This window comes from Clupea harengus, chromosome 20 (genome assembly GCF_900700415.2).
Source record: "Clupea harengus chromosome 20, Ch_v2.0.2, whole genome shotgun sequence".
In the NCBI taxonomy this organism is placed as follows: domain Eukaryota; kingdom Metazoa; phylum Chordata; class Actinopteri; order Clupeiformes; family Clupeidae; genus Clupea; species Clupea harengus.
The window spans coordinates 2,664,425-2,691,924 of record NC_045171.1 but is presented as its reverse complement, the minus strand read 5'-3'; the positions used below and the strand labels follow the sequence as shown (position 1 = coordinate 2,691,924).

The following is a 27,500-nucleotide window of genomic DNA, read 5'->3' as shown; positions in this document are numbered from 1 at the left end:
TCCACTTCCTGTCAACACATCTGCAGCCTCAATGTTCCATATGCTGCCTTCTCCATTATGTGTGAATAAGTGTAAATGTGTGGGTGTGTTGTGTGTGAATAACTGTAAATGTGTTGTGTGTGAATAAGTGTAAATGTGTGGGTGTGTTGTGTGTGAATAAGTGTAAATGTGTGGGTGTGTTGTGTGTGAATAAGTGTAAATGTGTGGGTGTGTTGTGTGTGAATAAGTGTAAATGTGTGGGTGTGTTGTGTGTGAATAAATGTAAATGTGTGGGTGTGTTGTGTGTGAATAAGTGTAAATGTGTGGGTGTGTTGTGTGTGAATAAGTGTAAATGTGTGGGTGTGTTGTGTCCCCATGGTGAACTAACCCTTTGTCAGATGTGAGGCTTAATTGGGTCAGAATTTGTGGCTTATGGTCAGTTGTCTTGCTGGGCACCATGCTAGTATTGTCTCTTCTATATTCTACTGCAGGGATCATTACAGTGCAGTTATGTTGTCGACCAGATAGCAGGCATGCTAAATTCATGGCTGTGAAATTTATTGGACACGATTTGGCAATCGGTGGCAAGTTAAGCCATCTCATTATGACAGCTAACTCATGACCAGATGCTAGCTTTGGCTAAATTAGACCAATGGGAAAAGCCCCACAGTCTGACAAGCGTGTGCATGTGTGACTGGCTTGGCTTGGCACTAACCCCCCGGTCCGCTGTTTGCCGTGCAGGTGACTGACCAGCTTCTGTGGGATTTGATGTCACCTTTAGATCGGCCCAACTGAAGATGGAAACACTGGAGTCCGAGCTGACGTGCCCGATCTGCCTGGAGCTGTTTGAGGACCCCCTGCTCTTGCCCTGTGCCCACAGCCTGTGCTTCAACTGCGCCCACCGCATCCTGGTCTCCCACTGCTCCACCAGCAAGCCCCTCGAGTCCATCTCCGCCTTCCAGTGCCCCACCTGCCGCTACGTCATCACGCTGAACCACCGCGGTCTGGAGGGCCTCAAGCGCAATGTGACGCTGCAGAACATTATTGACCGCTTTCAGAAGGCCTCCGTCAGCGGACCCAACTCGCCCAACGAGAGCAGGCGCCCGCCGCGGCTATCACCCCACAGCGTGAGTGCCCGCGGCAGCCCCGCCCTCACCACCAGCAGCGTCACCAGCCCTCCGCCCTGCGCCACCCTCGCCATGTCCCTGGAGCAGCAGCAGCAGCAGCACCGCCCCCTGGTGGCCTGCCAGTTCTGCGAGCAGGACCCGCCGCGGGAGGCCATCAAGACGTGCGTCACGTGCGAGGTGTCCTACTGCGACCGCTGCCTGCGCGCCACCCACCCCAACAAGAAGCCCTTCACCAGCCACCGCCTGGTGGAGCCCGTGCCAGACACGCACCTGCGGGGGCTCACCTGCCTGGAGCACGAGAACGAGAAGGTGAACATGTACTGCGTGGTGGACGACCAGCTCATCTGCTCCCTCTGCAAGCTGGTGGGGCGCCACCGCGATCACCAGGTGTCCTCGCTGAGCGAGCGCTTCGACAAGCTCAAGGTGAGTCGCTTTCTCCGTCTCTATCTGTCTTTCTGATCCTGTCACTGACACAAACACAGACCGTACATCTCCAGTGCTCCACTGACACAAACACAGACCGTACATCTCCAGTGCTCGACTGCTGCTGTTACCCTGTACAGAACCCTAAGCCTATCCTCAACACAATGTGAGTGGAAATTACCAGCAGGCTACATGTTACTGGTTACTGGCGTGCAAAGGAAATGTTTTCAGAGAACTTTTCCTTGGTCATTCCGGTCGAGCATGGGCAGTTTGCTGCAGCATGAGTTTGCTATTTAGAAAACAAAAGTTCTGTCGGGAATTCCTGCTCATTCCCTTCGCCAAGCTGTGTTTATACAGTTGTTGAGAGCCATCTGTCTGTCCTCATTTCTGTGGTGTGTCTTTTCATCCATCTTTCATCTCGTCTCATGCTTCCTCACCCTCCTCCATTGTTTTCATCCATCCTGTTTAAGACTGCTCTAACCGCTAGGCTATATTTAACAGCAACAGAGTCTCCCAGCGTCACTGTGCACCCCCCACAGAAGCCCAACAGGCCTCTGGCCAGCTGCTCTGTTCTAATAGTAGATGACTCCGCACTCCCCTAAAGCCCGGCCTCTGTGCCTCTGTTCAGCGTGGAAGCGCTCTGCTGAATCAGGTGGAAAGACAGAAAGAAAGAAAGAAAGGAAGAGATAAAGACAGAGAGAGAGGGAGAGACAGAGAGAGGGTGGGTGGCGGCTGGCTGGAGCTAATTGTCACCCTCCCGTCCCTCATACAGTCTGCTCCCTCAAGAGCTGTCTCCCCCCCCCCCCCCCCACGTTATTTCTGTTCAAATTAGCATTACCATCAAGCCATCGTCAGAAGAGGCAGGGTGATATTTGATGCATTTTTTCTTCTTCTTCTCCTTTCTTTTTTTTTCCTTGTGGAATGAATGCAGGGCCGGTGATCGGGACACGTAGTTTTCACAGGGATCGTATTCCTATTGTACACAACCCCTCTTAGAAATCGAGTGACAAAGGCGAAGCAGGTTAAAGGCAGTGATGACATGTGCGGGTTGTGTTCTCACGGGGAGCGTAGGGTGTCGGAGGATGGGGGGGTGGGGGTGGGGGGTGTTATGCCGTATAAAGTGAAGGTGGGACACAAAGGCGCACATTGGAATGCGTACAGTAAACGAGCGCTGCGGCCGTATAGTCCTGTGAAGACAACTGAGTGGTCATTGTGTGCACATGTGATCTCCCTGTGATCCCGGCTCTCCTTTGTTTACCCCCGAAAAATCCCAGAAAGAAGGAAATTCCAATCCCCGATGCCCTTCCCCCCCTCCCCTCCCACTCAACACCAATCCCACCCACCGCCCACCCCTGCTCTTTGAGGATGTGAAGGCGGCCGCGGTTTGTGTTAAATGAGTTGGCATTGTGTGTCAGAGAGAGGAAAGGCAACACCTGAGAAAGTTTCACTTCTCTCCGTCCCAGGGATTTCCCCCGGGGAGCACAGAGTTGACTACAAACAAACATTAGCACATGTGGATACGTCATCAAAGGCGCCATTGGAATCAGAGTGGACTTAAAAGATTACCGTAGCCTATGGGGCGGGGGTGGCCTTCATAGACTAGGATAAGATGTACATTCACTGTAATCAACAGTGAGTTTGCCTTGCTCAATAGAGCCTCAGGAGATTATTCGGAGTTGTCAAGCAGTATCAGTGATGAAAAATAATGTAATTTTGTGATGTTCGTGATAAGATTTAAAAAAAATATATCTTTATTATGTTATGGCCATGTTCTTTGTGTTCCATCTACTGAACTGTCATTACATGTACATTTCAGACATATCCGTGGGCCTTTATACATGCCTCAGTCCTCGATTATAAGAGCATGCAATGTCACATCTAATTATGCTCCTATAGTACTTCACAGTAATGCAGTGGTGATCTACTGATTTATGGGCTTTAATAAGGGATGGTATATTGCATGTTGTGTGTCAATAAAACGCTGAGTCATCATTTGTTGTTTTGAAAGGCAATCGGATAATGTACCTGATGCCATTTGACCAAACCATTATCATGTAATTTGCTGTTTGACCATATCGTCATATATCTAGATGGTTTGCATTAGCCTGTAGGGTAGACAGTGATCTCCGAGTCATTCTCGATTTGTTAAAACTATAGTCGAATCAACTGAAGTGCATTTTATCCTAACCCATTTGGGGCCGCTAATTGGAAATTTGTTCTCCATCTCTTGGTGCATGTCTGCTGCCGTGGCACCTCGTCTCTGCTGCAGCAGCAGCTCATTTGAATGTTCCCCTCCTGAAATCTTTGAACTTCACTGACTTTGAACTCCAAATCCACAACCTGGGGAAAGAGGATGTGCAGCCCGGGCTTCGCTCAGCAAACTTTTAATCTTCTTCCATCTTGACAGAACTGCGACCGGTCATATGTCTTATTTGTAAATAATTAAGGGGGGAGAGGTGGTTGGTTTGTGTGGCACTTCAAACGCACTGTCAGTACACACGTGGGAGAACACCGTCAGACGCGTGCAAATGCAAACGCATGCTCATCACACGTACACAAACTGCATGAGATCATTCTGTAAACTGCATAAACTGCATACTGTGCATGGAGAGAGGTTGTTTTGATAAACAAGGAAGTCTGATACTTGTTGATGGGGATGTCTACTTAAGTACAGTGTTCAAGGGGGCACTCCCTCCGACATTCATCTAAGCAGACAGATGGGCACTTAATGGATCATTGATTTGAGGTCTTTGGAGGGATCCTGGTTCAGCTTAATGTGTTTTACACTGAAAGGTGACATTGTCATCAAAGCTCAGCATCAGCATCAGCATCAGCATCAGCATCAGCATCTTTCTCCCTTTTTTCTGTTAGCTTAATGGTACATACTTAAATATGCTAAGCTAGATGTTTTCTTCTGTTGCTGATATTTGGTGTGTGCGTGCAAGTGTGTGTGTGTGTGTGTGTGTGTGTGTGTGTGTGTGTGTGTACATTCTCCAGTTGTACTATTGATCCCTGCCAGTCTGCATATTCCATCATGACTGACACCAGGCAACAGTAGTATCTGTGCCGTTCATCAAAGTGTGCAGTGAAAAACCCCTGTTCCTGTTCATAAAGAAGGGGAGTAGAATGTTCCACACTATATATCAGAGAGCATAAAAATTAAGAAAAAAATAACATTTGGAAAACAAACTCTGATGAATGGATTCATTTCTGTTTCCGAAGCTGCTGGCCACAGCAGTCCGCTGGTCAAAGTCCCACTCCATTGTCCCGGCCTCTGCCTCTTACTGTAAGCTCCTTAAGGAAGCCATCTATCTGGGCCCTCACTGCTGGCGATATACGCTGGGCAGCTCAGCTGCTGCCGACTCCCGGTCCCCAGCGCCGTATGTCCATAGCCCATCCCTGGGCCAGACAAGGTCACTTCCTAAATGCAGCCATTAGCTGCCCTATTTTAGGATGAAACGGCCACGACTGAGAGTCATTATAGTATCCTCACCTCGCCCTCCCTCCTCCTTCTAATATCTTTCTCTCTCTCTCTCTCTCTCTCTCTCTCTCTCTCTCTTTCTCTCTTACCTCTGGCCTGTGACCACACTCCCTCCATCCCTGCAGTTCTGACCCAGACCTGCCCATCCCTCAGTCCCAAGGTGTTCCTGTGAGATAGCAAAGCCACATTAGGCCACAGACTTCAGCTAAGGCCTAAGTACGTTTAGGGGCTTGTGGCCTGAAGCATAGTCTCACCATTCAGGCCTGACCTAGCATCCCTCAGCAGTAAACAGGATGGCATTTAGAGTCAGCTTAAGCTTTTGAGAGGAATTATTCAGCAATAATTGAAGGCTGTGGGTATAATTGTGCATAAAAGTCTTAATCTGGCTCTTAAAAGGAGGCATTGTCTGTGCTGTGGCTCCAGAGGTTTGTGGCGGTGTGAAAAATGGATACCACTGTCTCTGAGCAAGGCTTTTCTTGGAGTCTTTTTTTCTTGAGTGTTTGAAATTTTATGATTGAATATGTGTGTCTGCATGGTAGCTTCTCATGAAGGGGGGGCTGTGCACACACACACACACACACACACACACAGTATTGCGTGCCAGCACATGTACATGTGAGTAATGCATGATGCATGTTGTCGGGGAGGATTGTGACAGGTTAGCCAGGATGGGCCAAAGGGGGCCCTGGTTATTAAATCGCTCTGTGCCTGCAACTCCCCATACACAATTTATGCAAAAAGGAACTGGAAAGCTTTTAAGAGCTTCAGGTTGAGAGTCATCAGCACTACAATGTAGCGGTGGGTATGCGGTGATCTCCGCTTCTCTCAGCTCTCCGTTTACAGCCCTTTTTTCCACTCGTGGGGCCTCCACTTGAGTCTTTTTATAGGGTTTTCTTTTTTGTGTTGGCCTGCGCAGTTCAGTCGTGACCAGAACCGTAGGAATATCTTCCTTTTGCTTGAAACATGAGACAGAGCATCAGCATTGCCCAAGGAGAGGGATTAAAAGCGGTAGCAACCATGGTTTTAAAAGATTATTTTTGACAATCTTACAGCTCTTAGAAATAGGATTTGCAAGTCGTTTATTCACGGATAGTCCTGCTTTTGGGGGGAAAAAAGACCCATGTATGACAACTCTCCCACCCACCCACTTTCCTGAGTCATTATAATTCCATATGTAGTCACGTTCGCAAAGACATTTGCATGGGTTGTCAGTTCTCTGTGCGTAAGCTTTTTTTGATCCTGTGTTAATACGAGGCAGTGCAGAGTAGCAATAAAAAAACCTGCATCATTAGAAGGCCCTGTTTTCCCTCTGGTTTGCAGATGAAACAGGTTTGTCAAATATCCAGGGGTCATGGAAGTGATGACTCCGGTTCATCCTTGCCAAGACGGATCTCGTTGCAAGCAGCAGCAGACCAGTAGAGTATTTAGGTATCGAACAGATGTTGCAGACAAGCAAGCCCCTCTCTGCCCCTCAATGTGCTGCCGGCGGATTAGCGCATAATGCAAATAGAAAATAAACTTTGTTGTTTGGCTGACCCAAGGGTTCCTCTTATAGATTCCAAGAAATGAAATATTTACATCACTCTCATGTCTGCTTTGTTCTCCAGTTGTGCTGAAATAACACTAGCTGGCTCAGTGATTACACCGTCCAAAGGTCGGCTTTGTCCCGCCGCGAGATGAGTTGGGTATTTCCGTCGTTCATTTCAGAAGGTTTCAGACAAATCCGAGAGGTATGGGCTTCCTGTTTCTCCGCTGCAAGGAAGACCATAGCGGACTGTGTAGCCTCTGACATCCTGCTGGCTTCTAAAACACACGCTTGTCCTACTGCCAGCACACCCCAGGAAACATCCGTCCTTCCCTGGGGACCTTTCGGGGACCGAGCACAAGACAGCGAGCACGTCTACAGTTCGTCAAACCTCTCTGAGGAATTTCAGAGCTGCCCTTCACAATGCAGCTGTCAGTGACAAAAGAACTCAGCTGCATTTTTTTTGTCCCGTCTCCTTATCTCTTGACTCCCGACACCCACACCACAGAAGCTGACAACAAACCCGCCCCCTCTCTTCTCACAAGCACTGTCAGGGTCAAGGTGAAGACAAGTATCTGAAGCATCCAGCAGGAAGAAACCCTACTACAAATGTCTGACCATATTGAGATATAGAGTTGAATAGAATCTTCCTTTGCCTGTATTGAGTTTCTGTTCTGCAAGCAGCAGACCCAAGAAGTGGAAGAACAGTGCCTTCTCTCTTGCATGACGCCCTTTGCTTCTCAAGCCGAGGATGAAGGAGGCCAACTCATGCATGCTTTATAGCACGCCACAATGCCTAATGGGCTTCTAAAAAAGGCCCCGTCACCTATCAGTGATCCACAGAGGCTGGGGCGAGAGAGAGAGAGGGTGGGGCCAGCGAGAGTCTGTCGCTCTGCTGTTTATCCCACGCCAACGCTAAGCTCTGTGCACCACAGGGCGTAATTACTCCCCCAGATTATCGCCACAGGTGGCCAGAACAGCCTTCCCTGTCAACACGATTCCATAGGTCTTGTCAGAACGTCATCTGAGTTCATGCTCCTCACCTTGAGGGGTAACCGCAGGGGTAGCACACTGGCATTTGAAGCCGCTGAGTTGCAAATGAGGACCGTGATCACCTCCTGCTTGACTTGCACTTCTGTGAACCACAAATGTGTTTTTTTTTTTTTTTTTGATTTTTGGACATCAGAAGGCACAGAGGGATTTGGATTAATACCCTGTCTGACACAGAGACTTTAGGAGCTAGTGGGGATGTCTCTCAGTCTGTCTGGCACGTTGCTGTTGATGGACAATGTCCAAAGGCTACTTAACACATTCCCGCTGCGGTCACCAGTGTTGTCTGTCTCTAATCTGGGGCACGTCCTTAATGTGTGGTGAAGGTATAACGTCATGACATCATAGTGAAAGGTTGTTGATATTTGAGCTCAACAGCCAATCAAATTACAACCCCTCTCTTCTGTGCTCTTGAAGCAACACTTTGATTGGCTGGAATTTATGGTTCTGTTTCTCTGTTAGTTTCCCATTTACAGAGCCAGGGTCGGACTTTTTTTTAGCGTGGCACTATGAACAGACACCTAGAGGTCCTAGAGGAGCAATTAGCTAAATTTGACCCAAAAAAAAAAAATGTATCGGATTAGAACCACAGACCTCACTTTTAAACGCTTCCTGTGATCCTGTACAGCAGCTTTATGGTTCAGCTTCTGCGCGTTATCCTGCCACAGTGAACGGATGAATGGCACCCTTCTTTCACCCAGCTCCGGATGTCACCTGTTAGTCAGTCCCCTGTGGTCCACCCGTCAGCCCTCGCAGAGCCAGTGTCCATTACGGCCGTGTTGCCAGCTGGATTAGATGTGCTAATCCGCCCCATTGTCAGGCTGCCACCGCTCCCCGCTGAATGGGAGAGGCCTCATGGGCTAATGGAGATGCTTTGTTAGCCTATTGACCAGCAGGGCCCCTGCATGTGTGTGTGTGTGTGTGTGTGTGTGTGTGCGGACAGTAGCCCAGGCTGGCTCAGGTGAACGGGAGAGGGCTGTGTGCGCACACGCTGTGTTTTTCCACCTCTGAGGCCCACACAGTTATGTGCTGTTGTTCAAGTGTGGGTGTTATCCCTCGCAGCGAGTATACGTTGACAGCCTACAGCTAGTCATAAATTATTGCATATTCCCACAGTAAACCGGGGCAGATTATTCTTGTCGGCTCACACTTAAAGAGAGTAAGGTAACAGGAGGGCGTGTCAGGCCATTAAATAAAGTTTCAGAATAGTCTTTTAAAGCGACAGAAAATTAAAGAAAGTGAAGTGTTGCTGTGAGGGCTGCTCGTTTGCACATCTCAAAATGGCGTCGCAACTCTCCCACAGCTCCAAAACTAGGCCGTGTCTTTGCTGTGACACCACTCAACAAAGCAGCAATGATAATTCCCTTCGCAGCTTTGTTCTTCTCTCCCACAAAGTATGTTTACACTCTATGCCGCCTGTAAAAAAGCTACTGTGTGAAATCTTTTTGGCCACAGAACTTCGGTCTGGCTGAATTTCCTCTCTCCCATTCCTTCATTGTTCCTGTTTTGACAGTGCAGAGCTGCTGTGGCTACTGTAACCCCGCAGACGTGCAAAGACTCTCAAACCCCACGGGCCCCAGTGGCTGCCACAGCCCAGCATGCACTGCAGCGGCCGCCCGCCCGCTCGCCTCTGTGTGAGAGCAGACTACACACAGGGTCAGCGTCGCCTGCCCCGCTGGGACTCGGCTCAGTATACAGAGAGTGGGAGGGACAGAGACAAAAACAGAGTGCAAGAGAGAAATGGAGGGGCAGAGAGAGTGAGAGTGAGAGAGAGAGAGTGTCATACTGCTGGTGTAGTATGCCAGTCTGACTCACTCATCAGCAGCGTTGCTATAGCAGCTTTGAGCACATGCAGAGCCATGTGCTCCAGCCGTCAACCATTACCAGGACCCTGAACAATGAGATCAGTGCCAGGGAAATTCATACCGTGTTTCTGAGCCCATTTGGGCTTAGGCAGGGGAGGCTTATGGAGGGGTATGGCTTTAGGATTTGATGTTTCCATCCAGTTGAAGCAAATAGCATAACAGGTGCGGAATGATCCCTAGCTTTGTGGAAAGGTTGCAAAGTTTTCATTTCTATAAAATCTCTCTCCATCTCCCCCGTTATATTAGATTTTCTCACTGCCTCAGGGTGTTAGTCATTCTTTTATTCATATGTGAAGAATTCTTGCTTGAAAATGTCAATCATTTCTTTCTCACATGAATGGTTTGAACGGTCATTAAGCAAACCGGGGCAGTTTCACGATTACGTCTCTCGAGCGATTCCCAGCAGTCCCATGCATTAACTCGATTGCCTTTGAGGTTGGCATTAAAAGCTGGCAGAAATGTGCAAACATGTATGAAATGCCCGTCACAAGCTATCAGTTCTCTGACTTTTGAGGAGCTCCCTTTCTCCGAGAGGCTTCTGGAACGGGAAAAGTAACACCTGACATGCGATCCTGCACTCAGCTGGATCCGTGGATTTGTTCTTTGAGGGAAATACCGATTCAGTGAGACTTGAACAAACAGAATGACTGAAGTGAAAGGCATTTAAATGCACCGTATTCATTATTGATTGTGTTGTCGTGTTCGGGAGCTGTCAGATGTGCCTCTGTAGTTCCGTCTCTGTTGGGAGTGTTTCCATGGGACCACCAACTGTACATTCCAGTTTTTCCAAAGTTTTTCTCGGTGCTTCTCATGTTGACACATGACACATCAGCAGCACACGCCCTACTGTTGTACTACCCCCCCCCCCCCCCCCCATACTCTGACAGCGTAATGGATGCTGTTAGAAGGGAAAAGAAGACATACAGGACCAGGCAGGGTCATGTACTCATTCATCAGGGAGGATGTCGCTCAGGAAGATGGATGTGTGCTCTTGGCTGTCTCATGTTGTTGGCCTGAAGCCATGTGATTGGACTGCATGGCGTGGACCAGCGAAGGCTCAGCCCTGGGTATGTTTTCCCTGAGCCAGAAACAGCCAGTGCTGTTGCACACACACACACACACACACACACACACACACACACACACACACACACACACACACACACACCCCCCCCACACACACACACACACCCCACCAACCTTCACTTTCTCCTCAAGCTTGCAGCAGACAACATATTCACCAGAAGCGCTAAAGAACACGCACACACACACACACACACACACACACACACACACACACAGCTCAGGGAATATAAGCGGTGGGGAGCAGACAGGCATGTCATTCGGATTCGAAACTAATCGTGTTACACGCGAAGGCAAAAAGCACAGCAGCTCGCCGTACGGGCCACGTGAGTCACTCCATAGGTTAGTCATTCGTTTGGAGAATTGATGCCACTTAACTCATTTGCAGGAGGGCCCAGACCCATTGCCTCGATTCATTTCCTCACATTCAGACAAGCATGTCAGACCGCGGCAGGCTGAGGGGCGGCTAGGGCTTGGGCTCCTGTCTGCCGGGAGTCACTCCGAGGTGAGGGTTCAGAGGTGGAGGATTTAGTTACAGGACTGGAGTCTTGATGTCCCGCACAAGCACTGCATACGTGGTCAGTTGCCAACATCTGCTGCCTGTCTTGACAGAGAGCAACAGCTAAAGGCTACGGAGACTTACCCTAAGAATTGTGATGTTATCCAGACCGCCTGGCAGCAAGCAGCTAATTGATTGGGCCTAGTCTTGTAACCTGCCAATCAGAACTATCAGATGCTTTGTGTCGAGTCTAGCCATGTCCATGTTCTGGAAACGATCTGTTGATCCCCACTGCCCCCAACCCCCAACATCTCAGGCCAGTGGGCCATAGGGAATACAGGACCAGGCCTTCAGACCAAAGGGGATCTAGTTTTGGCCACGCTGCATCCTGCCACCCACCAGAGACGCCTCTTCTCTGTACAGTGGTGGAGAAAGCATTCGCATGCCTCTGTGAAGACACCCCCAGTCGGCCGGAAGAATCAAAGCTCTTTGTAAAAAAAATCAGCCGCATCTTTCTAAGGCGAAGCCGACTGAGCGCTCACTTCTCCTCCCGTCCCTTTGTGGTGGCAATTAGAGTGGCCAGATTGCTCCTGTTTCGGCTGTTTTGCATGAAAAACTCAAATGAGCCAGAAGGGATTTGCGCTCTTTTCTCTGGAGAGGGACAGAGGCTTCCGACGCGTGTCCCTTTAACCTACAAGCTGCTCTGTTCTTTTCAGAAGCGCTCCTCATTTCCCTCTTTCTTTAGGCTTGTTGTGGTGGGTTTTGTTCTGCAGCATTGGATCTAATGCCTCTCCTTTTTTCCCTCCAACTTGCGGCTGAATCCAAAACAAGCTTGTTCCCGGTAGTTTCTAGTGGCTGAGTTTTTGTGCAAAAGGCCAGCACAATTTATCACCTCTAATAGCTGTTTTTAGTGTGCGGGTGTGTGCATGTGTGTGTCTGTGTGTGTGTGTGTCTGTGTCTGTGTCTGTGTGTGTTTGTGTGTGTGTGTGTGTGTGTGTGTGTGTGTGTGTGTGTGTGTGCGCATGCTCTGTTTTCATGCATGTCCACATCAGCACTCCCATTTGCTCAGTTCAGGGTCAAAGGGCATCCCAGTTTCAGATGGCGCTAACAAGACTGCGCTCTGCTTCAGCATGTTTCTCACTCCGCCACAGCCTGAGTCGGAGCGAGACTCAACACAGAGCCTATCAGGCAGCACTGTCTGTTAATTAGCCACCAGCATCAGCAGGAAATGCCGATGGCTTCTCATTAGGGCTCAGCGCAACAGTCCTGGGAGATGACCGGTGTGGAATATTATCCCCAACCATGCAGCCTTTCCCAGACGGCTCTGGTTACTGACACGCTAGTGCTGCGCTGGCTAGCCTCTTGTTAACAGCTGCTATGATGAGCTAGCTTTTACTGTCTGTTTCTGTATCCCTTCCTCTCTCTCTCTCTCTCTCTCTCTCTCTCTCTGTATCTCCTTTTATGTGGCTTTTGCTGTTTTTTCTTTGTTTACTTTTTTCTCTTTTTCTCTTTTTCTCTTGCTCTCTCTCTCTCATTTTCTTTCTATAAAATGGGAGGGCTAATGGTTAAAAAAATTGAAAGGGCCTCTGCTTTTGTTGTTTGTAGTGTTTCACCCCCGGGCCTCAGATGATTTCTCTCTGTTCGTGTGTTGTCTGTGATTGCTGCTGTTGTTGTTGTTGTGTTGGCCTCAATACTACAGTGGCTGATGCCTGCCAATTAGAACCTTGCGCTGCTCCACAGGTGTGCAGAGAAACAACAGTAACTCGGCAGTAAGCGTGGGATGCACGCGTCGACTTCTCTTTTCGCTGTGGAGCAGGCCTCCATGCACCCCCCCCAGCCATTGTTATGAATATCTGGAGTGTGTTTGGACGGACAGCAGCACAATGCATGTGGAGGCCACAGGGGGATGGCGGGGGACGAACAAAGCTGTTGTCCCAGCAGATCAACGCCTCACGGCGGTCTGGAACATTCTAGCACCGGGGAGGCATAGGCAAACGAGCTGTCACACCTGGCGGCAACCTGCGTGATGTCATGTGAGGATGATGTGCTTGACAGGTGGTGATTTTGTGTGAATGAGTGTGTGTCTATTAGAGAGAGAGAAAGAGAAAGTGTGTGTGTGAGTGTGTTAAAGAGAGAGTCTCTGTGTATCCAGGGTGGGGGTAGGGATGACCTTGGCCCCAAGCGCTGGCTCTGTCAGTCAGAAGTCTCCCGACACACGTGGCCCTGGTCCTCCCCAGCGGCGCATCATCCTCTCCACTGCCCCGCTGCCACTCTCCACCTCACTGCCTCTGCTTCGAAGAACCCCCCCCCCCCCCCCCCCCCCCCCCCCAACCCGAACCAAACCCCCCAGCATCAGTACCCTGGCTAGCAGCGCTAACTCCACAGCTAGCGCCCTCCACTCATCTCCCTTACCGTTAGCTTTCACACTTCCTCTGAATGACTTCCTCTTAATGCTCTCCATCCCTCTCTTTTTCATGTTAGTGTCTCTCTGGCGTGGTCACTGTTTTTCACACAACTTCATCTCATTTATTTCCCTCATCACATTCATATTAGACTCCTCTCTCCTCACAGCCCTGTGTTGTGTTTGTGTTGTGTTTGTGTTATGGTTGTGTTGTGGTTGTGTTTGTGTTTGTGTTGTGTTTGTGTTGTGTTGTGTTTGTGTTGTGTTTGTGTTGTGGTTGTGTTTGTGTTGTGGTTGTGTTTGTGTTGTGTGTTGTGTTGTGTTTGTGTTGTGTTTGTGTTGTGTTTGTGTTGTGTTTGTGTTATGGTTGTGTTGTGTTTGTGTTGTGTTTGTGTTGTGGTTGTGTTTGTGTTGTGTGTGTGTGTTGTGTTGTGTGTGTGTGTTGTGTTGTGTTTGTGTTGTGTTGTGTTGTGTTGTGTTTGTGTTGTGTTTGTGTTATGGTTGTGTTGTGTTTGTGTTGTGTTTGTGTTGGGCCGTGTGGCTGTCCGTGTGGCCGGCCGTGTGGGGCATGCAGCTGGTGTCAGCTGGTGTTTCAGCTCCACTGGACGGGGCTGCTGTTTGGCTGGCAGACAGGGACGCCACACTGACACCTTGTTCCTGACTGTGCTGCTCTCCCTCTCGTTCTCTCACTCCCGGTTCTGTCTTTATCTGTATCTGTCTCTCTCTTTTCCACCGCTGGTATTCACGTCGAGCAGCCCATAGCCCATTTCCAAAAAAAAAAAAACACACAGCTGCTTACCGCCGCTACCACACATACACACACACACACACACACACACACACACACACACACACACACACACACACACACGTGTGTGTTGTCTCTGGGGGGCAGCTGTGTTTGTGATGTATAAATCACGTCCCCTCCACCAGCGCCACTCTGAGACTCTGAGACTCCTTCATTAATGACCCATCTGTCCGCACCCGGTGAGTTTGCATTTCAAAACGCTGACATGTGGAAGCCCTCTCTCTTTCTCTCCCTCTCTCTCTCTCTTTCTCTCCCTCTCTCTTTCTCTCCCTCTCTCTCTCTCTCCCTCTCTCTCCCTCTCTCTCTCTCTCTCTCTCTTTCTCTCCCTCTCTCTTTCTCTCCCTCTCGCTTTCTTTTCTGTCTCTTTCTCTCTCGTGCTGATTCAACGCGTCGCCTGATTCGAGTAAGCCCCCGCCAAAATGTCCTCCGTCATTGCGAGTCCCCTCACACACACACACACACACACACACACACACAGCACAGGCACACCTTTCTCTCGCTCTTTCTTTCTTGCACACATGCACCTCAGTCACACACGCAAAACTTCCTGCGCCCACACACAGGTGGCATAGCGCGCTGCCACACAGGACAACAGCGGTCCTCCCTCCTGTCCTCCTCGTCTCCGCCTCAGTCCAGGGTGGGTCAGGGCAGATAAGTGAGGTAGGCTGTGTGCAGTGTGGAGTGCGGGCTGTGTGGAGTAAGGGCTGTGTGTATATGTGTGTGTTCGTAGGCTTTTCAAGTGAGCCCGGGCAGAGTGTCTGAAGCGGTTATGGACGCATCAAAGACAAGCGCCGCGGTGAGTCACCGGTCGCCTTTCTTTCTTTTGATTTCTTTCTTTTTTTATTTTTCATTGTTATGGATGTTGTTCCTTTTTTGTTGGCTTTCTTTCTTTTTTTGTCTCTTTTATTGTTGTCCATTTGAGGGGGGACTGCTTTCAGCCATTGTGGAGTCGGTCCAGGTGGACCAGGGGCTTTAGAGCTTGTGTACCACATGCATGAATAGCTAGCTTCAAATAGTGCCTCACTCCAGCTTCTCTCCCTCTGCTGTTTGCTGTTTGCTGTTTGTTGTTTGTTGTTTGTTGTTTGTTGTTTGTTGTGTAGGTGTGCACTTTTCCACCACTTTTTTTTGCTTATCTCTGTCCACTGTTCTCTTCTCTTCTTTTCTTTTCTCAAGCCTCATCTCCGTATCAGTCTCTCATTCTCTCTCTCTTCTCTCGTTCTCTGCAGCTCATGTCATACATGCCCTCCAGTCTTTCACACTAGGTCTGCAACTTCTTTATGACCCGCTGAAACCATTCGAGCAGTCGGCAGCTCTCAGTATACATAGGATGACATAGGAATTCCTCTCGGTTTATTGACCTCCAGCCTCTGGTTAGGACTCAGTAATTGGTAGACTACATGCATGAAGAAGATGTTTCCTCATATTTTCAGTCGCATGCCTCGGCAGCGTGACGCATACCTGACTCACCCGTGCTGAAGGCTTGGATGGAGTTGCTCTTGACTGGGTAGAGCGTCCTCCCTGCGACCATAACAAACATTAGTCATCGTAAAACAGGCACACGGCGTGTGGGCTCGCACTTCGAGCTCTGCGCTAGGGACTAGCCCGGAGCAGTCTGTCGTCGGGAGCTGACACCTGTCCACCAGCACTCAGTGAGACTGCGGCTAGCGCTGCCGTAGCAACTGTTGGCGTGAGAGCAGCTGGTTTCGGCTAAGTGGCGATAGCTCCAGAATTAGGCTGTTCCCACCCCATATGTGAATATCTGCTCGAGTGTCTGCCAAGTTACAGACGATTAGCCACTCGTTAAGAGCAGCTCATTTGCTTTAAAGCTGCTTGCTTAAAAATTGATCACTGGGTTTTCCTCTACGGGAGGATGATGGGGGATGTTTCTTCATACTGGGTTGGTATGTTGGGGGTAATTATTTTGCCAGGGTAGGCGTGAAAGGTGGATTCCAGGTTGAGTAGCCAGAGGCACTGAAAGCAGGGTTGTGGTGATTATGCAGAATTCAGCCAACGTGAGCCTAAGCTAGGTTTCATTCACTTAATGATCCTTAATTATGTATAAGACTCACATTTGCAATTTACATTCTTTATTTTCACAAGAGCATTCATTCAGTGTGCCTTTCCATTTCATATCTTCATTTGAAAAAATGACCTGAATAAAAATGCTTTCTTTTTCTTTCAACCAAGAAAGAGCTTTCTGTTTTTCACATGTGTTCTCTTTCTCTCTTTCCCTCTCTCTCGTTTGCAGCAAACCCTGGAGAACAACCTGACCAATCTGGTGAAGAGGAACAGCGAACTGGAGAACCAGATGGCCAAGCTTATCCAGATTTGCCAGCAGGTGGAGGTGAGACCCCTGCGTCACTCAGCCCCACTCGCTCACTCGCTCGCTCCCCAGACGCCGGGCGTTTGACTCTGAAAGATGGAGCTCATTCTTCATCCCATATCTCTCTGTCTCTGTCTCTCTCTCTCTCTCTCTCTCTCTGTCTCTCTCTCTCTCGCTTTCTCTCTCTCTCTCTTTCGTACTCTCTTTCACTCACTTACTCCAGCTAGCTCTGGCTGGCTGGCGATCATGAGACCATTCATCCTGATTTAGCAGCACACATGACTTCCACCTGAGTTAAGGGGTGACAGTCACAGCACTCTACTCCCTCTTTTTTCTGTCTTGCTATTTTTTCCTCTCTTTTTTCATCCTCTTGTACATCCTTCCACTTTCTCATCTTGTCAGGCAGTTTTTTTTTAAGTTTGACACAATCTTACACTAGAGATAAGAGAGATAAGGTGTACCATTTGTATGTGTGTGTTTTTTTATCTGTATGTACGGGGAGAAGCTAGACACCAGCAGCAACACACCAGCCCACTGCTCACACACACACCGAGCCACACACAGCCTTGTCAGACTCCACAGATTAGAAGAGCTTGCTGGTAAATAACAAATGGAGGTCGTTCCCAATGAAAACATCGGCATTTGCACTGTCAGTGCTGACATCTAGCAGAAGCGTATCAGGCCCGCTGACACACAGGAGTAGACGTGCCCTTCCTCAGATTGTACATATTGATGATTGAGATATTTCGTATGGATTTTCACCGTGTCGCGCCCGTGGCAAGTCAAACATTATTTGCAGATGTAGAAGCAGAGATTGAAGTGCAAGGGAGAAGCAATGGTTTCTTCAATTTGCAATAATTTCATTGAACTCACACTTTGTGTGATTCATCATTCATTCTTATTGAAAAGCTAAGGTTCCGAATATTTTATGTGATTTAACAAAAAAGACTAATTGGCTAGAATGAATGCATAAGGAACATTTCGGATTTGTAGAGCAATAACGATTATAATGCAAGATCAAACATGCTCTCAATTTGACCTTAAAAAGATAATAATGGAAGCAAGAAAGAAGCCTTGCACTTGACTGGAGCTCTGATTTAAGGCCAGTGTGGGGAAAACAGAGCGAGTTGAAACTGATTTAAGGCCAGTGTGGGGAAAACAGAGAGAGTTGAAACTGATTTAAGGCCAGTGTGGGGAAAACAGAGAGAGTTGAATCTGGGACAACAGCATTTAATGACCGGTTCACAACAAGCGTCCTTGCCACGCGCTGGAAACAGAGTCAAGTGACGAGTCATTGTTATTTTATTACCCCATTAGCTGGGATCCTGGGAATGGCTTGCGTAGTAGCCTGCAGGTTCGTGTCCTGAGGTGAACCTGACGAAACGAGGAATAAATGCGACTGGCATACAGGCCCAAGGCAGCCGGATTTGCGCAGTGCCGGGGGTTAAGGAGAAAGCGGCAAAAAGACGCAGTGTGTGGTTGACAACGAACAGCTAAGCCTTCAGTAGCAGTACTGCAACACGTCACTTCTCTGCATGACCCGCATGACTTGCTTTCGTGCACGTTGTTGTGATCAAGTCCCTGATGCTTGGGGAGGTAAGCTCTCCTCCTCCAGACTGCGGGGGCCTCTCCGGGCCCCCCCCCCCCGCATCCCCCCTGAAACTCAGGCACTTCAGTCAATCATACTGATATTAAGCTTGGCGTTCGCAAAAATTGGCCGTGGGATTAAAGCTTAAGGGTAAATCCTACCCAGGCTTTCTTATGTATTTTTTATATTACCAAGTCAGAGTGGTATGCTGGAGTTAATTTGTGCCTGATCTGGTGGGTGTCATCCAACAAACCCAGCCTGTCACTTTGGCTCCCAGCGACACCGCCGCCGGTCCCCCTCAACCTCCTCTAAATTATTCAGGTGCACACACTGCGCTGAGCACGAGCCACAAGCTGTGGGCCCAATTATCAGAAGAAACATTTCCTTTCTCTGTGCCATTACTGCAGGTAGCCTCACATGAGCTGTGTTCAAAGGCACGGTGAATTATTTAGCATGAATTGACACACAATACATGCAGTGCCGCGTGAGCTAGCCGATCCACGGAGCTTAGATGGCAGTGGCAGGTGGTGTCTGGCGGAGAGGCAGACTCGCAGCGAGTGGCTGGCGCACCTCGTCCCAGAGCCCCCCACTGTGGAGAGACAGGGGGTCCCTGTGTCGCTCCATCATCTCCTTATGTGCGGATGTACCACAGAGAGGGCAGTCGCCTTGGTCAAGGATGTGCCACGGAGAGGGCAGTCGCCTTGGTCAAGGATGTGCCACGGAGAGGGCAGTCGCCTTGTTCAAGGATGTACCACGGAGAGGGCAGTCGCCTTGGTCAAGGATGTGCCACGGAGAGGGCAGTCGCCTTGGTCAAGGATGTACCACAGAGAGGGCAGTCGCCTTGGTCAAGTTTGTGCCTTTTGATTCATGGAGGCACATTCTGCCGCTGGTACACACTACCATACATGAAACACTTGAAATACGCCGACATTCTCCTTTTAAACTATACAAAAGCCCTTCAAATACGCCGACATTCTCCTTTTAAACTATACAAAAGCCCTTGACAGATTGAAGGCAATATCTTAATTATCCTTTAATGGCAGATACCTTAAATGTGTGTCTGTGTGTGTGTGTGTATGTATGTATGTTTAAAAGTACTGGAATGCAATCTTTGGAAATTAAGTTAAAAAAGAAGAGCCGTTTCAGCTGTTTAGCTCAGGGGTTTATTTCCCATTTAAAAAATGTTAATCTCTACACAAATCTACTACCTTTTCCCACTTAAAAAAATATATATATTTTTAGGGATAATTTATGTTGTAAATGAAGGGGTTCTGTTTTGTAGTGACAGTCGCTAGGCTATACTCAGGGGGGAGAGTTCTCTCTCTCTTTCGTGTTTTTATTGTGCTCTTCAAGAAGAATTTTTGTCAAGGATGCAGTGAGGTAAATTGCCACCAAGTGAAAGCGATCCAGTCAGCTTATTCACATTGTGCAGATAAGATGTCCCAGCTGCGTCGCTCCAACCTTTAATCCCGCAGGAGTGCACACAGAGCCAGCGTTCCCGGGAACGCTCACTCCCACAGGCACTTCAGCCTTGTCTTGTTTTCCCTGGTCTCACCGCAGAACTAACCGCGCCCTGTTTGACCACCAGTGTTTCTTTTTTTTTCTGGAGGAGGGATGAGCTTATTTTGACACGTCCCTGGTCAGCGACCGCGCTCGTAGAAGATGCAGTGGGAAGCACATTGCACACAAACACACACACACAGACACACACACACACACACACACACACACACACACACAGTCATTCATTTTTAATGCAGGCCCTGGAGTCTGCACACCGCACAGTGAGAATGAGAAGAGACATACAGTATATTCAGTCAGGGCACTTAGCTGCTTCTCGGCGTCTCGGCTGCTTGACACAAGCATTTATTAGTGTTCCCACTCTCTCCAAGTATAGTGCATTCAAACCCATTCACTTTTTTCACATTTTAGTATGTTGCCGCCTCATGCCAAAATCTTTGAATTCATTTTTCCCCTCGTCAATCTACACTCTGTACAAAATTGTAGACATTTTTGCAGATTTATTAAAAAAGGAAAAACTGAAATATCACATTGACATAAGTATTCATACCCTTCACCCAGTGCCTAGATGGAGCACCTTGAGGAGCCTCGAGTCTTCTTGGGCATGCTTTTAGGGGGAATTTCATGGGATTTGAGGATTTTCTGTCTTTCTTCTGTGTAGATCCTCTCAAGCTCTGTCAGGTTGGATAGCCATTTTCAGGTCTCTCCAGAGATGTTCAAACCTTGTGTTCAAGTCAAGACTCTGGCTGGGCCTCTCAAGGACATTCGCAGGGTTGTCCCTAAGCCACTCCTGCGATGTCTTGGCTGTGTGCTTAGGGTCATTGTCCTGTTGGTAGATGAACCTTCGGCCCAGTGTGAGGTTCTGAGGTGTGTGCTTAGGGTCATTGTCCTGTTGGTAGATGAACCTTCGGCCCAGTGTGAGGTTCTGAGGTGTGTGCTTAGGGTCATTGTCCTGTTGGTAGATGAACCTTCGGCCCAGTGTGAGGTTCTGAGGTCCTAAGTCCAGGTTTTCTTAAAGGATACTTTGCTCCGTTCAGCTTTCCTGTACAAATATTGTAATACAATAATACAAATAAACAAGTATCAACAGGTATATCAACAGTATTTAAAGCTAATAATAATATAATTTCATTTTAAAGATTTGATTATTTTCTAGTTCTTCAGGGTGGTCCATCAGTTCATGACAGAAGGTCACACAGTCTGTCTGGACCAAGTGAAGCCCTACAGTAACTACTCTTGAGCCAAAACAAACAAGGTCACCACTCTGTGTGATGAATGCACTCTACTCTCTCACTGCCATCTCCCGTCATGTTCCATGGTTCTGCTGGCTGGTTTACCCCCACTTTGGTGTGAGAGTGTGTGTGTGTGTGTGTGTGGGTGTGTATGTGTGAGAGTGTGTGTGTGTGTGTGTGTGTGAGAGTGAGTGTGTGTGTGTGTGAGAGTGTGTGTGTGTGTGTGTGTGTGTGTGTGTGTATGTGTTTGTGTGTGTGAGAGTGAGTGTGTGTGTGTGTGTGTGTGTGTGAGTGTGTGTGTGTGTGTGTGTGTGTGAGAGAGTTGAGAGGAACTGCGGTGTGCTAATGAGAGCAGCTTATTAATAGCATATCAGTGGCACATCCTGCTCTCCAGCATGCTGAAAGGTGGAGCTTGGGAGAAGCAGCAGAGGTGGGAGGTGGAGGAGACGGAGGTGGAGGAGACGGAGGTGGAGGAGACGGAGGTGTAGGAGACGGAGGTGGAGGAGACGGAGGTGGGAGGTGGAGGAGACGGAGGTGGAGGAGACGGAGGTGTAGGAGACGGAGGTGTAGGAGCAGCAGAGGTGGGAGAGGCAGCAGAGGTGGAGGAGTTCTATTTCAGCAGGTGTTCATGCTCTCTGTCTGCTTGCTAGATATTAGCAGAGTGGCATTATAGCAAGCCACAGGCCCCCATCACAACCAGTTTATTCTCCAGTGCTTTCACTGCAGCAGGAGAGCTTAAGTCTGACATATCCCCTACGTAACACGCTGCCGACTTATCCCCCCTCGCGCACACACACACTCACATCACATACACACATACACACACTTTTCCCGTCGCAGGCCGGGCTCCTCCTCGCTGCCAAAGCCCTAGCCTGCCGCTGCAGTTGACCTGTCTGTGGGATAAATCTGCCTGAAGTGTCGCAGGGAGAGATGAATGCACTCACCGGCAGAGACAAAAGCGGCCTCCAGACAGGGGTGATTGCTGGCCAGAGGTGTGGGCATGAATCTCCTCAGACGCGGGCCGCCACTCCGGGGACTGAGAGCGGACGTGACCATCATCTCCAGGGGGGCGGGGGGGGGGGGGGGGCTCGGGAGGGAGGACGGAGGGAGAGGCCAAATGTACTGGAGCCGCAGTAGAGTAGCACGTAAAAGCTGGAGAGTGGGCACTTAACGTCTCAGAAGAGATCAGAGCTCGAGAGATACGAGGACAAGAGTGTGTACATCCCCGAGAGAGAGGGAGGGAGAGAGAGAGAGAGAGAGAGAGAAAGGAGGAGAGTTGAGAGTTGATGTGTCTCAGAAAGAGAGGGGGAGGGGGGGAGAAGACGAGTTGCAGTACAATGTCACCATGGCCTCTGAGGGAATCTATCACTATCTGGAGAAAGGGGACCATCACTCCTCTCTGTCAGTGAGCCACCCAGGTGCTGTGAAAGTGTCCGATAGACAAGTGATGGAGCGTCTGGCGCCCGCCGGAGAGCACGAGGGCCCTGCGGTCCACTCCACAGTTTCAGAAGCTACAACAGCTAATTGCCATCCCCCCGCAAAATAGGAAGGCTGGAATGGAATTAATGGTGTGTGTGTGTGTGTGTGTGGGTTGAATGAGTGCATGTTCGTGTGTGTGTCTTTGTGCGTGTGTGTGATTAATACCGCTTAAGTGGGTTTTAACTAGCATAATGAGCTTTGTGGAAACATTGCCGAGCTGTGTGATGGAGGGGGAATCAGGTCATTCTCTGGTCTTTGATGGGAAGTCGTAACCCTGTGTAATTTCTTTTCTGAGGGGGGGGGGGGGGCAGGATTCCCTCTATTTAAAGGAGGAGATAATTTTCATATTTAGTGCCAGAGAGGATTCATCCGTGCATGCCATGTGACCGGCATGCAGACTTCCTCCACTTATCCTACCTCTGCTTGCTTTGGGCCCACTGTAAATTAGGGGTCCTTATTACATTTAGGAAGTGATTCATAATGTTATGTACATCTTATGGAAGCACACTCACATATAATACAATACACTTCTCTTGTCAAGACATAAGAAGGACATTCTAGTAATCAGTATTTAGACTTTCCCAGGACAGGGAATTAAAATTGAAGGCATTTATTTATTTTTCCTTCCAGGCATTAGTTGCAGCACGAATCACCTGTGCTAATCATCTCTGTTGTGGTCCGCAGGTCAACACAGCCATGCACGAATCACCTGTGCTGAACATCTCTGTTGTGGTCCGCAGGTCAACACAGCCATGCACGAATCACCTGTGCTGATCATCTCTGTTGTGGTCCGCAGGTCAACACAGCCATGCACGAATCACCTGTGCTAATCATCTCTGTTGTGGTCCGCAGGTCAACACAGCCATGCACGAATCACCTGTGCTAATCATCTCTGTTGTGGTCCGCAGGTCAACACAGCCATGCACGAATCACCTGTGCTAATCATCTCTGTTGTGGTCCGCAGGTCAACACAGCCATGCACGAATCACCTGTGCTGATCATCTCTGTTGTGGTCCGCAGGTCAACACAGCCATGCACGAATCACCTGTGCTGATCATCTCTGTTGTGGTCCGCAGGTCAACACAGCCATGCACGAATCCAAGCTGGTGGAGGAGTGTGACGAACTGGTGGAGATCATCCGCCAACGGAAGCAGGTCATCGCCGTCAAAATCAAAGAGTCCAAGGTAAAGTGCCCACACAGCCCTCACACCATCTCACACACACAGCCACACAGCATCTCACACACACAGCCACACCATCTCCCACACACACAGCCCCCACAGCATCTCCCACACACACAGCCACACCATCTCACACACACAGCCCTCACACCATCTCCCACACACACAGCTCTCACACCATCTCCCACACACAGCCACACCATCCCCCACACACAGCCCTCACACCATCTCCCACACACAGCCACACCATCTCCCACACACAGCCCTCACATCATCTCACACACACAGCCACACAGCATCTCCCACACACAGCCCTCACACCATCTCCCACACACACAGCCCTCACACCATCTCACACACACAGCCACACAGCATCTCCCACACACAGCCCTCACACCATCTCCCACACACACAGCCCTCACACCATCCCACACACAGCCACACCATCTCACACACACAGCCCCCACAGCATCCCACACACACAGCCCTCACACCATCTCACACACACAGCCCTCACACCATCTCACACACACAGCCACACAACATCTCACACACACAGCCACAGCATCTCCCACACACAGCCCTCACACCATCTCCCACACACAGCCCTCACACCATCTCACACACACAGCCCTCACACCATCTCACACACACAGCCCCCACACCATCTCACACACACAGCCACAGCATCTCACACACACAGCATCTCACACCATCTCACACACAGCCACACCATCTCCCACACACAGCCCTCACACCATCCCACACACACAGCCCTCACACCATCCCACACACAGCCACACCATCTCACACACACAGCCCCCACAGCATCCCACACACACAGCCCTCACACCATCTCACACACACAGCCCTCACATCATCCCACACACACAGCCACAGCATCTCACACACACAGCCACACCATCTCACACACACAGCCCTCACACCATCTCACACACACAGCCCTCACACCATCCCACACACAGCCACACCATCTCACACACACAGCCCTCACACCATCCCACACACACAGCCACACCATCCCACACACAGCCCTGACACCATCTCACACACACAGCCACACCATCTCCCACACACACAGCCACAGCATCTCACACACACAGCCCTGACACCATCTCACACACACAGCCACACCATCTCACACACACAGCCCTCACACCATCTCACACACACACAGCCACACCATCTCACACACACAGCCCCCACAGCATCTCCCACACACACAGCCACATCATCTCACACACACAGCCACAGCATCTCACACACACACAGCCACAGCATCTCACACACACAGCCCTCACACCATCTCACACACACAGCCCTCACACCATCTCACACACACAGCCACACCATCTCACACACACAGCCCTCACACCATCTCACACACACAGCCCTCACACCATCTCACACACACAGCCCTCACACCATCTCACACACACAGCTCTCACACCATCTCACACACACAGCCCCCACACCATCTCACACACACACAGCCACACCATCTCACACACACAGCCCTCACACCATCTCACACACACAGCCCTCACACCATCTCACACACACACAGCCACACCATCTCCCACACACACAGCCACACCATCTCACACACACAGCCCTCACACCATCTCACACACACACAGCCCTCACACACAGCCCTCACACCATCTCCCACACACACAGCTCTCACACCATCTCACACACACAGCCCTCACACCATCTCACACACACAGCCACACCATCTCACACACACAGCCCTCACACCATCTCACACACACACAGCCACACCATCTCACACACACACAGCCCTCACACCATCTCACACACACAGCCCTCACACCATCTCACACACACACAGCCACACCATCTCACACACACAGCCCCCACAGCATCTCCCACACACACAGCCACATCATCTCACACACACAGCCACAGCATCTCACACACACACAGCCACAGCATCTCACACACACAGCCCTCACACCATCTCACACACACAGCCCCCACACCATCTCACACACACAGCCCTCACACCATCCCACACACACAGCCCTCACACCATCTCACACACACAGCCCTCACACCATCTCACACACACAGCCACACAGCATCTCACACACACAGCCACACCATCTCACACACACAGCCCTCACACCATCCCACACACACAGCTCTCACACCATCTCCCACACACACAGCCACACCATCTCCCACACACAGCCCCCCACACACAGCCCTCACAGCATCCCACACACACAGCCACACCATCCCACACACACAGCCCTCACACCATCTCACACACACAGCCACAGCATCTCACACACACAGCCCTCACAGCATCTCACACACACAGCCCTCACACCATCTCACACACACAGCCCTCACCATCTCACACACACAGCCACAGCATCCCACACACCTCCTCAAAGCTCAGACATGCCAGCTCTAGAGTTAAAGGCACCCATGACAAAAAGAATATTATCTTTGTTTGGTGTTGGGGACTTTGGTCCTTTCAGAAGGGCTTCTCCACCGACCTTCTGATGGCACAGGGGTGCAGATGAGATGGCACAGGGGCACAGATGAGATGGCACAGATGAGATGGTACAGGGGCACAGATGAGATGGCACAGGGGCACACATGAGATGGCACAGGGGTACAGATGAGATGGCACAGGGGTACAGATGAGATGGCACAGGGGTACAGATGAGATGGCACAGGGGTACAGATGAGATGGCACAGATGAGATGGCACAGGGGCACAGATGAGATGGCACAGATGAGATGGCACAGGGGCACAGATGAGATGGCACAGGGGTACAGATGAGATGGCACAGGGGCACAGATGAGATGGCACAGGGGTACAGATGAGATGGCACAGGGGTACAGATGAGATGGCACAGATGAGATGGCACAGGGGCACGATGAGATGGCACAGGGGTACAGATGAGATGGCACAGATGAGATGGCACAGATGAGATGGCACAGATGAGATGGCACAGGGGTACAGATGAGATGGCACAGGGGCACAGATGAGATGGCACAGATGAGATGGCACAGATGAGATGGCACAGGGGTACAGATGAGATGGCACAGGGGCACAGATGAGATGGCACAGGGGTACAGATGAGATGGCACAGATGAGATGGCACAGGGGTACAGATGAGATGGCTGTGCAGCGTGGCCTGTCAGTGGTGTGTTTAGGGGTACAGATGAGATGGCTGTGCAGCGTGGCCTGTCAGTGGTGTGTTTAGCGCATGCATGCATGCAGATGTGGCAGCTCTGTCAGTTGTGGGATCGTCAGCAGCCGTCTCCTGGCTGCTCTGTAGGAGCCTGTCACACCTGTCACAGCCTGTCTCCACACTCTGTAATGGGAACGGATTGCTGACATTTTGTGTGACAGCGACGGAATTTAAAACGCTTTGCACTGCGGTACCTCCGTGCCTCTCTTGGGGAGACGCTTTTGATGTAACCCCTGTTTCACAAAAAGAGAGTTTAGCACACAAGAAGGGGTATTTGGTGGAAAAGTAAGGACGGTTGGGGTTTACAAACAGGGCATGGATTTTCTCGTACGATATCTAAGGTCTGAAACCTCTGCAGCAGAGACGCCGGTGCTCCAGGTATGTGGTCCTCCAGCACAACGCAGAGACAGAACACAACACACAGTACCCAATCCTCCAGCACAACGCAGAGATAGAACACAACGCACAGTACCCAATCATTCAAGGAGCCTCAGTTCACATGGCCTCACTTAACAAGCTTCCCTTTCTTCATTCCCTCTCCATGTCTATCTCTCTGTCAGTCTCCCACTCCCTCTCTCTCTCTTTCCTTCACCCTCACCCCGTATATCCTGCTCATCCAAGACCTAGGCCTCCTTAATCTGCCATAGCATGAACAACTACTGGAGGAGGAGAGAGAGGG

The 27,500-nt window shown here is 49.9% G+C and overlaps 1 protein-coding gene across 5 annotated transcripts in view; it reads left to right on the top strand.

The window, feature by feature from the left end:
* The window catches only part of mid2 (midline 2), a 106,130-nt gene that overhangs the window by 59,840 nt on the left and 18,790 nt on the right, over positions 1–27,500 (top strand). For 3 of the 5 annotated variants that reach the window (XM_031557881.2, XM_031557880.2, XM_031557876.2), the window contains exons 2-5: positions 761–1,529; positions 14,972–15,037; positions 16,490–16,585; positions 23,461–23,568. In XM_031557881.2, coding sequence (XP_031413741.1) covers positions 777–1,529; positions 14,972–15,037; positions 16,490–16,585; positions 23,461–23,568 — 1,023 coding nt within the window. In that variant the 5' untranslated portion in view covers positions 761–776. Of the gene's footprint in view, positions 1–720; positions 1,530–14,971; positions 15,038–16,489; positions 16,586–23,460; positions 23,569–27,500 lie in introns of all 5 variants that reach the window. The other 2 variants (XM_031557875.2, XM_031557882.2) reach the window with 2 other exon arrangements.